Source organism: Hydra viridissima, unplaced genomic scaffold (assembly GCF_058129835.1).
Source record: "Hydra viridissima isolate aposymbiotic clone 2 unplaced genomic scaffold, HvirCarnegie_v1 scaffold_5, whole genome shotgun sequence".
Lineage (NCBI taxonomy): Eukaryota > Metazoa > Cnidaria > Hydrozoa > Anthoathecata > Hydridae > Hydra > Hydra viridissima.
In genome coordinates, this window is record NW_028324304.1 from 16,132,378 (window position 1) to 16,145,067 (window position 12,690).

General features: G+C 31.6%; 1 protein-coding gene across 1 annotated transcript; it reads left to right on the forward strand.

The window, feature by feature from the left end:
• The first annotated feature begins 519 nt into the window (after positions 1–519).
• Positions 520–2,306, forward strand: LOC145188992 (protein tyrosine phosphatase type IVA 1-like). The gene is made up of 4 exons (XM_080065521.2): positions 520–645; positions 1,162–1,601; positions 1,695–1,787; positions 1,866–2,306. The coding sequence occupies exons 2-4, from the start codon at positions 1,479–1,481 to the stop codon at positions 2,175–2,177; spliced, it is 528 nt and encodes a 175-aa protein (XP_079921647.2). The 5' UTR covers positions 520–645; positions 1,162–1,478; the 3' UTR covers positions 2,178–2,306.
• Positions 2,307–12,690: the final 10,384 nt, after the last annotated feature.

Genomic DNA, 12,690 nt, shown 5'->3' on the forward strand with positions numbered 1-12,690 from the left:
GGGTTATCCTGCTTAAGCTGTAAGCTTAAGAATGTAATTAACCTCAATAATTGCAAACAAAACCAAGATTATAAAGTTTAAGCCAGTTACATATATATTTAATATGTAAAAAGCTTTTTAATTTTCATATGCTGAGAAGTGTTTTTTTTTAAGATTTCAACTAATTAAGTTTATGTCTTTTAACAATTTCAAGCAATGAAATTTTCGCATAAATAGCTAGTTTGAAAATAAAATTTTAATTAAAAAAAGAAAAAAAAAATTCCACTTTGTAAACGAAAAGACATTTTAGTCATAAGGAAATGAGAATGATTTATAAAACTGTTGTTGATATTGAAATTTACCTATAGCGCAGAAAACCAAAAAATGTCGTCATAATATCAAATTATGCAATCTGGTATTTTAACGGACGCGTTAAAGTAGCTGAGTTCGTTTATAAGTCTTTTATATCATTTGTGGAAGTCAATGTTTTTGATACCACAAGTCGTAAGTTAACGTTAGTTTGTAACGAGTTTGATTTGCAAACAGTTTATTTCTTTAACGTCTAAATAAAGCACGGTGTGCCTACTGTATCCATGTATATATGAGGTACAGACTGGTTTTTTTAGTTAAATTTTTTATGTAAAGTCAATGCAGTATATGTACTGTGTAAGTAATTTTTTTTTAAAGAAGTGGTTTTACATTTCTTTATTAGGTACAGTGAATTTTGGTTGGTATAAACTCTTAAATTGGCAATCTTAGAACACTAGCTATAACCAAAATATCTAGCTATTTTAATAGTTTTTATTAGTATTTAGATTTAATAATTTTTCAAATAAACTTTATTTACGCTATAAAATGTTTGTTTTTTTAAATAATCGTCTCCTTTACCTGTCTAAAAATAATTTGTTGATGTATATGTTGTGTTGTATCTTTACATTAGAATAGTATGGGTATATTCTTACATAGGTTGTAACACTACAAAAATAAAAGTTTTATTTAACAAAGTGATTAGTTTTATATTTATATATTTTATAAAAGTTTAAATCTGTAAAATGTTTGTACATGATAAAAGTTTTTAATAAAATTTATACATAAAATGAGTTTATACACAATATAAGGTTTAGCCGTTTTATAGTTATTTTCTTTGCTGTGGTATATATATGCATAGTTTAAAAATTTTAGATTCCTAACTTCTGGAGCATTTGTACCTGTATGGAGCTTTCCTTATCAGAAGATAGTGGATATTGGTGTGAAGCTCAACACTGACTATTATCAGTTATTTGCGGATGTAATCTTTTTGATACAATCCTCCTGATTCCCCAACACTTTGTAAAAATCACACAAGTTTACAAAACACTTAATATATCATCAGAGAACTGTGCCTTGTTCAATAGCTACCTGTTATATTTAAGCCTCATTACTTCAATAACGTGAGTTGTAGTGGGAATTTAGTATATTATTTCTATAATTGTATTTATTTATTTTAAAACTGAACTGCTATGAGAATGCCTGCACGAAACCGTATGCTGCCAAACTTTGGCCACTGTTTAGTTGAGTATAAAGATATGAGATTTTTAATTATGGATCGTCCCTCAAAAGCAAATATTGTACAGTTTGTTGAGGTATATACTTTTGTATTACTATTTTTTTTACACTTAGTTTTGTTATAAAAAAAAAACAATCTAACTAAATTACATATTCTAATTCATTTTTAGGAGTTAAAGAAATGTGATGTGCATGATGTCATAAGAGTTTGTGAGCCTACTTACAATAGTGAACTATTGATAAAAGAAGGAATCAATGTCACAGTAATCAATTTGTTTTTGATATCACTATATTTTTTTGTGTTTTTAGTTAACTTTAATTCTAATCTATAAATTGTTTAGGATTGGCAGTTTGATGATGGAGCAGCTCCTCCTCGAACTGTAGTTGATGCTTGGTTAGAGCTCTTAAAGTCTCGCTTTCATGAACATCCAGGAACAACAATTGCAATTCATTGTGTGGCTGGTCTAGGAAGGGCACCTGTTTTAGTTGCTATTGCCTTAATTGAAGCTGGCATGAAATATGAAGATGCTGTGAACCACATTCGTAAAAATAGAAGAGGAGCCATAAACAGTAAACAACTTGAATATCTTGAAAAATATAAACCTCATAAAGTGTTTCAAAATAAGGACAAGTCAGGATGTTGTTTACAATAAACCTCATGTGCATTACTATGAGTTACCAAGCAACTGTGACATTGGTGCACTCACATTTCTATGTAAAGATCTACATCTTTTTCTCTTTTTCTTTATGTTTCTGTTCAGAAATACAGAATACATTATTCCCCTTATTCAACTTAATTACCAACACATCATTAGGTTTTTGTATTCAGATTGTTTTGGTTCTCAAGTATTTTAGATTTACCTTGGTCTCTCTGTTTATTATGAAACCTTAAGTATAGAATTTGTGAATTGGATAAGTATTTTTATATAAATACAGTTAAATAAGATTAGTTAAAAAAAAAAATTCATGTCTTAAAAACAAATATATTAGATAAATTATGTTAGCTATTAGTTCTTTCTTCTAATATTTCTCTATGATTTAATAATATATGAAGATAAATTTAACGAGAAAATGATGTATAGAAGTTAATTTTTTTTTTTATTATTATTATTATTATAATAAATCATATAAAATGTAAAGAAGTTTTGAGTCAATTAAAGTTTAATGGGTTTGCGACTCTTAATACATTTTCTAAACTCTAAACTACTAAAGGAATTTTGATGTGTACATTTGGTATATAGTTATGTAATACTCTTATGACTAAAGAAGGAGACGTTTAACTTTATTTTGTAATAGTTCAACATAGTTGAATGTTCAGGAACTCCCTCTCATATAGGTTTTTTAATATTTTTGTGTTTTTAGTACCGGCGATGTAAACATAGATAAGAGAGTTAGGTGTAAAGTTAGGGTGTCTCTATGAAATGTAAAGCTAAATGTTCTATTAATAGTTCGTTTAAATAAGTTTACTTAGAATCTTGGCTAATATGCACGTTAAATCAAACAATATTATACCTAATATTTGATCTTTTAGGATATAATAGCACTATTATTTTGATACACAAAATAACAGTGACGTAATTTTTCGGACGACAGATTAAAACTTAATAACGTAAGTAAATATTGAAAAAAGGTTTGTTAGCGTCCGAAATGCCTGTCGTTTAAACCTCTGTTAAAGAATTGACTCAAAAACGTGCTGAAATGATCTATTAACTCAATTTAAATTTAAAATACAAATAAAAAGATCCAAAAAAAAATATAAATAAAAGATCTGAGTTGCGTAGTTCTTATTGAATGTTTTATTTATATTCATTTTTTAGGATCCTATCTTTTTATAATAATTTTACAGGTTCATCGAGAAGTTCTCCTTTAGCTTAAAGTTGTTTGTTTTTTAAGCTGGTATAACATACCCGTTAATCTTAGAAAATTTTAAAAATTGATTTTTATGATAGTTGAGGAAGTAGAACAATTAGTATGTTTTTTGGTTATTGTATACTATTGGCTTCCTTAGCAACGAATAGCAACACATCTTTCATCTTTAAATTACTTGCTCAAACTTCTAAATTACAATAAACTTATTGATAACACGGCTGATATGCTTCTTGCTAGTTCTAAAAACTATAACTTGGAATGTTATTAAGAAATTTCGACTCAGAAATAAGTATTGTTCAAATTGTTTTTTTCCTTCAATTTATTGTTTTGTTGTAGCAAGTTGAATAAAAATGAAATATAAAACATTCCATTGCTCGATCCAAAAAAAGAAAGCTTTTTGGTAATCGACACTTAAAATCTTTAAAGTATATTCAGATTGATACATCATTTTCTGATCCTTGTTTATCAGCCAGCACCAAAAAGTATTTTGGAGCAGGCTAGTAAACAATTTCATGACAATTTTCAGGATGCTTTCAAATACTTATGAAAATAGTTCTGGGAGCAAGGTAAATCAATCTTCTAACTAAAGAGAAACCTTTTGGCGTATTCCAGTACAGATATACAGTATCGCATTGATATTATTTTTAAAATCATTCTTTTTTGCCCGTGGAAGAAAATCAAATTTTAAATTTAAAACTTTATTCTTTTAAATACATCACCAAAAAACAAAATAATATTGTTAAGTCAACTGAAGTAAGAACAAATATTCTCAATTAGCAAACATAGTCAAAGTTATCAAATTTTGAAAAAACAATGATTAACACATTTTGAACAAAAAAAAAACAAAAAAATTAATTAGCGATTGCAATCCCGGGATCCCGGCATTTTTTATAATCCCGAAATCCCGGGATTGTAAAACATCAATCCCGGGATTCCCTATAATATCGAACAAAACAAAGCATAATGAAAAAATATGTAAAAACAGCAACAGTTTTGCGTACCAATAAAAGTTTTTATTTAGTACAAAATTGTAAAAAGTATTGTATTTTCAGTTGTACAATCAAATACGATATCGAAAAGGATTGATTTAGAGAAAAACAAAAGTGAAAATCTTCGCACTATGTAGCATATACACTATTTCAAAATTGAATACGATCTGATTTAATAGATTTATAAGCAATGAAAATACTGTTATAATATGCTTGCTTGCGATACCCACACTTTGTATCATTATATATTACGGTTTATATTTATCTTGTGATAATTCGTTATATAATACAAATTTACGTTGTTTCTAAAAGTTATTTACGTAAACACTTTTAAAATATTTGCGTTAAATTAGTTTGATTTTTTAATACCTTAGTTACTACAGTACAATCTCTCTAATTTGAACTTCATGGGGAAAAATAAAAGTTCGAATTAGAGAGATTTTCGAATTATAGAAAGTTGATTTTTTTTTTTCAAATATTCTGGTCAAACTACAAATAGAAATGAAAAAAACAAACAAATAGTGATTCTTAGGCCTAAATGCAATGGAGATTATGCGTTTTCTTTTTTCTTTTAAAAAAAAAAAGTCAGTAATTGTAGATAACCTTTTTTGAATATTGGCTCATTTGTTTGAAACATTTAAGTACAGCGGTAAATCCACAGTTAAGCGGTCTAAAATAATTTTACTTTTTTGCTTTTAAAAATACGATGGAGTGCATAGAAGTGCATTTAAATAGAATAAAAGTATGTACGTATGAGTGATTTTAAAAAAGAAATAAACTTTTGCTAATGAAATAAAAATAGTACAACGCGCCTGATTTTAAACTCAAGAATATTGTATTTTATGTATAAATATCAAATAATTTTACACAAAATAAAATATTCTTAGATAAAACTTGTTTTAATTCTTGTGTAATTATTTGTTATAATGAATTATTATTTTCAAAAAGTAAATATTAATAAAGTTTGCGAGTCCCGTCAGTATCCTTTGTAATTGATATATTAAATGGCTATTTTCATAGTCTTTTAAAAACACATTAGCATGAACAATAGACATTTCTCTAATTCGATTGCGCAACTAATTTCTCAGCTTGAAAAAGAGGCCAGTAAGGACAAAAATGTAAACAGATAAAAACTCTCGAAATTATAAAATTAAAACTTCTCGAAATTATAAAATTAAAAACATAATTTCGCTCCATAAGATGTCTTATTCCAACTCAAGCATTTTCAGACCAAACGAAGTGAAAAAAGGTGGAAGAGGGATGTATTGCTGTATTCCACTGTGCGGAAGTTCATTTTATAATAACAATATGGAAAAGACTAATATTGCTCTATTTTCTTTCCCAATTAAGAAAAAAAAACTGATGTTTACAGAGCTTGGTGTAACGAAATATTCAAATATAAACGTAAAGGAGGTGCTGATAAATTTGAAATAATGAAACACACGAAAGTGTGTGAATTTCACTTTAGGCCTAAGGAAAGAAATGTTAGTTCAGGATGCGGTAAAAAAACTTTAAAATTAGGGAATGAAGTTCCTAGCATTTTTTCATTCAAGACGCCACAAGATAAGTTACTTAGAAAATCTCCATGCAAAAAGTTGAAATATCCAGAGTTTACAACTAATATTGATACTGAAACTCATACAAAAATCGATTCTACCAAAAACATAGATTGTGAAAATTGTAAACTTTTATCATCCGAAAAAACAATCATAGAAAAAAAAATAGAAGTACGTCATGAAAGTTACAGAAGCTTGCTTGAAGAATATAAAATTATGTGTAGATATTACCTATTCTTGTTTCTTATATAAGAGACTAACGACTCTTCTTCATCTTTTGTAAAAATTGAACAATGTTCCTTCTCGTTTCCAGTTACAATGATACCATCAATTCGTTTATTAATTGTTATAAGATCCTTAATTAGTGGAAATTTTCCTGAATTGATTGTGGCCCAACCACGTTTATTGTTGATTTGGCACCACTTAACTGCTTCCTCTAACTGCTTACTTTTCATCGTTATGACATCTCTTAGAACATTGCATCTTGATTTGCTTGTTGGTTCTAAAGGACTTTCCCATTTCTTATTTATTCTTTACTGAAAGGAATATCAAAACACACTTTTGTACTTGCACTTTACTTTAGTAAACGCACTTTAGTTTAATTTTCATTTTTTCAAAAGCAAACAAAAAAAAAACACACTAAAGTGTGTTTTGAATGAGTTTTTGTGACGAAACTATAAGCAGAATATTCATTTCATAATGTCAAGAAGAAACTGAATGCAAACAACTTTTTTTTTTATGTTATTTAGCTTTCATTAACCTAGCGTTTTAAGATCCCTCAACCTAGCATTGTGTAGTGGAATGCAAAAAGTATAAAAGATAAGTGAACAAAACATTTAAAAATATGTTCAGCATTGAAAATAAGTAATATATGCAGAAATTCATGATAAACTAAGCAATATTGGCAACAATACTACCTATTATTAAACCTGGCATTCTGAGGTCCCTAACGAAAAAAGCATGTCCTAAATATTTATCTAAAGGCATATGAAAATTGTATTAAAAACTACTAAAATTTTTTTGGCAATCTAGCAAGAGTATTATTTCAACTCTCAAAAGTAAAAACAAAGTATATGCTCAAATATTTGGAGCTTAACAAAATCTTTAAAAACACCTAACATTTTGAGATCCCTTTACCTGTACAAGAAGATTTTAAAAATTGGTGTTGGCTCAACAAAAGGACTTCATACCCACATGTTGTCGGTGCATAATCTAAAGGTCGAAATTCCAACCCAATCTAATATTACCGGAGAATGCACACCAGATAAACCACTAAAAAAGAAATCTTAACCACTAAAAGAATACTTTTCGATTTATGAAAGGGAAGATAAAACACTTTGTGCTACACTTGCTCGTTGAACGGCGTCTGACGGGCTTTCATTTAATGTGATTTGTTCTTCAACAGACTTACGTGTTGCTCTAACTGCTATGGGATTCAGAAATCTACCAGCGTCAGTAAACACAATTCGTAATCATGTAGTTAGAGTATAGCAAAAAAAAAATATTAAGTTTTGTTCATCAAATTAAAGTGCGCAAGAAAACGGAATTCGGTGTAGGAGAGAGATTCTCTTTGTCTTTTGATAAATGAACGTCACTTCGAAATCGTCGCTACGTAATTATCAACGTTCTGGAGTTTAGGTTTAGTGCGAATAACAGATTCAATACCAACAGAAACGTGCATTGAACTACTAGAAAAAAAGTTAAAGACCATAGTCTTTATCTACACAGGCTATAATGACTGACGGAGCTAGTGTTATGAAAAAAGTTGGCAGGTTGCTGCCTGCTAACCAAAAATTATGTTTTGCTCACGGCATACAACTTGCTGTAATTAATGTTCTTTATAAAAAGAGAGAATCGATGCAAATTAGCCAGATTTTCCGAGAATGAGGAAATTGAAGAAGATTTGTTGGACTAGAATCATGAAAATATAAGACCTAAAATTAAACTAAATGAAGTTCATTATGGGCCAGTCATTAAAAAAGTAAGCAAACTAATACTAAAATTTAGACGATCACCTACCAAGAACAACATCTTACAAAAATATATTAAAACTGAATTTGGAAAACAACTGTCTTTAATAATGGACTTCAAGACACGGTGGAGCAGCCTTCTATTAATGCTTAAACGATTTTACAAAGTAATTGTAAAATTGTATACAAAAATCGTTAATTGTATTCAAAAATCATTAATTGATATTTACCCGGTGCAAGATAATTCTATAGGTCTGTCACATGATGGAGTGACAATATTATCAGAGATTATTACAACTTTAGTTCCCATTAAAGCAACGGTTGAAGCAATATGTCGTCGAGATTCTAACCTATTTACAGCCAACATTGCTATTAATTTCATGCTTACAAAATTAAAAGATGCTGACAATAATATAAACAAAGAAATGCGTAGAGCTTTAATAACTCGCATGCTTGAACGCCGAACCGATGAGTGGACTTCTGCAATACCTGCATAACGGTCAAAGCCCCGTTGAAATCGATGAAGAAATAATTACAGTGCCTTCTTCATTTAAACGTCGAAAACTTTCGGTAGAATTGCTGGAAAGATTAAATGCTTCCAATCCTGCTCTAGTAAGAGCACCAGTTGAGTCTGACATGTTGGATTTGATTGAGAAACCTAAAATGGCACCTGAGTCTGAAAGTAATAATTTAAGTATTGAAGAGGAACTTGATCGTGTTAAAGAAAGACAATCACCAATACAACCAATTAGACATGAAAAATTGTCATCAAAAATTCAAAAAGAAATGATACTGTTTGAAAATGGTGGTACACGTGGCGATTATTTAGAAAAAGTTTATTCCTTTCTAATGACCGTGAAACCGACAAGTGTCGAGGCAGAGCGGGCATTTTCTTCCGCTGGACTGTTCAATACAAAAGTTCGTAACCGTTTGAGCGATGAAACTTTGGACGCGATATATAAGGAAAAGCGGGTTCTGAGCCATTGACCCTTTCCTATACTTAAGGAGTGATAACTTTGATGCGATGACTTACCTTTTATTCAAAAAAATATGGGTTTTTTATAATCTTGAGAGGTCTAAAAGATCCAAGATGGCGGCTTTTTTTTTTTTTCATGTTACCTAAACTTAATGCCTTTTTCAAATCTCAGCGATGGGTCTTGTAGTGGCCGATGGCAAGTGTGTGAATTCCGTCTTGTAAGATGTGTCTTTTGTCATCGTTAGCGCTGTGTGCGACTTTGTTAATTTCTTCAGTGTAAACATCGTGAAGATGAGATCTGAAAACGTTCATGGTTGCAAGCTTTTCTTGTTTACCCTGCAAGCAGTCATAGTAGTCTTGATGAGTGAGGTGATTTTTAACCACGTTCTTTTTGACTCCTTTGCATTTTTTGTGCTCTTTATCTTCATCTTCTTTTTCTTCAGGGATGTAATAAGAGTAGAGCTTAGGTCGAAGCCCGACAAACTGCGTGATTTGTTTACCACCGGTCTCATCTTTGAACTTGCCAATAATCTTTTTATTTTTTCCTACTTTGAAGCCAACGTTTTCAATGGCAGGATGGTCTTTTGGAAATTCGCTCGTGTCAAATTTTTCAAGCACATCATCAGCAATGTCTTTATAGAAATCTTCCGTTTCGATTTCGTAAATGAGCGAGTCGGTGTCAGTCATGAGAGGTTTTGCTCGATCACCGTATTTGGGTTTCATGTAGTCGTAATGGTGTTCAAACATGAGAGTCTTGCTGATGTCGAGGATGTTCATTCCTAAGTAAACGGGTTTATCGTAAGTGACTTGTGTTTTCTTCATGTGAATCGCAGTAAGGTTTTCATCAAAAATGGTGTACCAATCATAACGAGGATTTTTGGATAATTTTAAGACTTCTTTTCTTGTGGTGACAAGTTTAATATCAACGTGCTTTAGAATGTTTTCCATGGTTTTTCCAAAGACGGAGTTGTTCATCAATTTAAAAAATTCTTTTTCAAAGTCGTTTTTAGCTTTTGTTCTTTTAGTGGTGTTGCCATCGATGTATGATTTCATGAAAGGTTCTTCTTCAAAGCTGATTCCTCGATGAATTTTGGTGATGACTAAACCCAATCGTTCATAGAGTTTTAAGTTTTCGTGATGAATGACGTATTTTTCTTTGTTGTTTAAATTTGGAACGAGCTTGGGTACTTTTCCAATGGTTAATCTTTCAGGTGCTAAAGGGTAATCGTTGTGTAAATCGTGAAGCTCTTCAGGATAGCTCAAATCGACTTCAAGTATGCATGGCATGCTACGCCAATTTTGAAGATCAGTCATCCATCTGAATTTTCTAACGGGAAGAGCTTTGCTCATAGCCCATCCATAAAGATTGTTGGCGTCTAAGTACTGAATGAATGTAGATGGTTTTGAAGGATCATAGTCTGGCATGTATTTGTTATTGCCAGTTCCAAACCGTTTTGAGATCATGCAGATTCCACCGCGTATTCCTTTTTGGATCATTTTGAGCATGTCAATATCGGTTATCAAGTCCAGCTCAATTTTAGTTTCCTTTAACATAGCGTCCCAAGCCAAACCAGGAGAGGTGTAATACCAAAGAGGGTCGAGACCTTAATATTCCATGCAAGTGTCTCTAAAATTTTCAAAGACATCGGCAAGATTCAGCACGTCAGACTTGTTGTATAGCTCGTGATAGTCTTTAAAGGTTTTGCATCCAAATACTTTCCAAACGTTTTGTGCATGCGCGTAGTCTTCATCGCTGATGCGTTTATCATCTAGTCTAGAATAAAAGGCTTCTTTGGGTGGCAATTGCGTTTTGGAAAACTTTTCAATCGAGTCCACCCATTCATAGGGGTAAACTCCTTTTCTTAGTAGCAAATTTCTTTGTTCTCCGCTGTAGAATGAATTGAGATGTTTGCACATGATGTCTCCTTTTTTAAATCTTCTATGAGCGCAGTCTTTACAATTGTCTTTGCACTTGCATTTTTTACCTTTCTTATCAAGGCAGTCCTTTTTGCATGTCTTAGGTTCCAATTCAGAGCACTCCTCACACAAATCTTTAACAAGGTTGCCAGTCAAATCTGCTAACGAGCTTTGCATGAACCTATAGCTGTCAACGAACCTTAAATCTCTATCTACTTTTTTTCGGTTTACCTTTCTTATCAATCGAATCTCTCACTTTGATGCTTTTTGAGAAGCTGATGTATTTTTCTTCGCTGTTAGGTATGCAATTGAGTTTTCCGTTTTTTCCGCCTAATCTCTTGATGAACAAATGGCTGTCATAGCCAGACAAGTTATGAAAGACAACGGGAATAAATTTTGGAATTCGATATTTTTTATTGCAAGCATTGTGAGCAGCACCACGATACTTTCCAGTCAAATGACAGTGGTCCCATACTTTATCACCGTTAAGATCCTTTTTGCAAATGTGACATTCGGTTGCAGCTTCAAACTTCTTTTCATCCTCATCAGTCCTAGGTTTCTTGTTTTCCCATTGTTGTTTAAGTGAATAACTATCACAGCAAATCTTTATAAAGTCAGCTTCAATACTGGTAACAAACTTTTTACCTACGTCATCCTTATCGCTTTTTGCTGTGTACTCAGATTTAATTTTAAAACCATCAGGTCCTATGATGTAATACCAGAAGGAGCTTGGAGCATGCTTTTGGTATTGTTTGGTGTACGATTCTTTATTATTATATTCAGTGTTGTCATCGATAGGCTTGATGAAACTTTCAAAGTCGGCATAGACACAGTACGGAACTCTCATGGTGTTGTTGTAGTTTTTAAACTCAAGGGTTGACCCTTCTTTAGGAAGATCAATTCTCATTGGAGCGTTCTCATTACAGTATTCTTTGTGAATTTGAAGCTTTTCTTCTAGGTCATAACCATGCATGCAATTTCTGCAAAAATGAAGTTTTCTTTTTCCTTTTGTTGTTGAGGAGCCAGCAAACCGACTGAAATTGTTAATGAGACAGTAATGGCTGTTGTCTTTGTTTGAAATATACAGCAAATCAACACAGTGCTTTATATCATGAAATTTGGATATATGCATAGGTTGAGGTTTATTCATTTCATAGTGAAAGACATTCACGCTAATATCCAGATTATTTTTCTCAAACTTTTCGACATCAGTCACCTTTACAGGAAATTCCATTCCTTTCCAATCGAGCTCTTTAGATTTTTCAATCAAGTCTTCATCAATTCTTGAATTATGCATAGCTTTCATGTTAAGAGCTCTGATAACACACCACTTGAAACATTCATTGTCGTTGTTTTCCATGTTGATGATGGCTTTTTTGTTTTTCAACTTTAGAGGTAGCTCCATATAGGAAGAGCCCTTGAAAGGTTCATAATCAACAAAGCTGATATCCATTCTTAAAATCTTAGACAAGACGCAATTGGATCCCATCTTGTTGTAATTAGCGCTACGTTCCAAGATTTTTTCTTCCATTTCGGTCATTAACGTTCGCACATCATCACCCTCTAATAATCTTTGCGCATTAGATGAAAAGTTAGCTGTCTGAGTAGTTTCCTCACCTGTTAAGATGCTTACGCGAATCATTTCACAGACTAAAACAATTCTTACCTTTGTATTTCTTTCTCCTTCCATGGTTTGTATAGCAGACTCTCTCACCAAGTTTTGAAATGAAACAATGTCTTGTTGCCGAGAAGACGGCTCGTAAGAAAATACTCTGGTTGAACGCTCTGCTGAATGCTTAGACATATTAAACTTTATGGTGTAAGGAGCACCTGTAGACACTGAAGCAGGAACCGGACTTGTAGACACTGAAGCTGGAACCGGAGCAGCA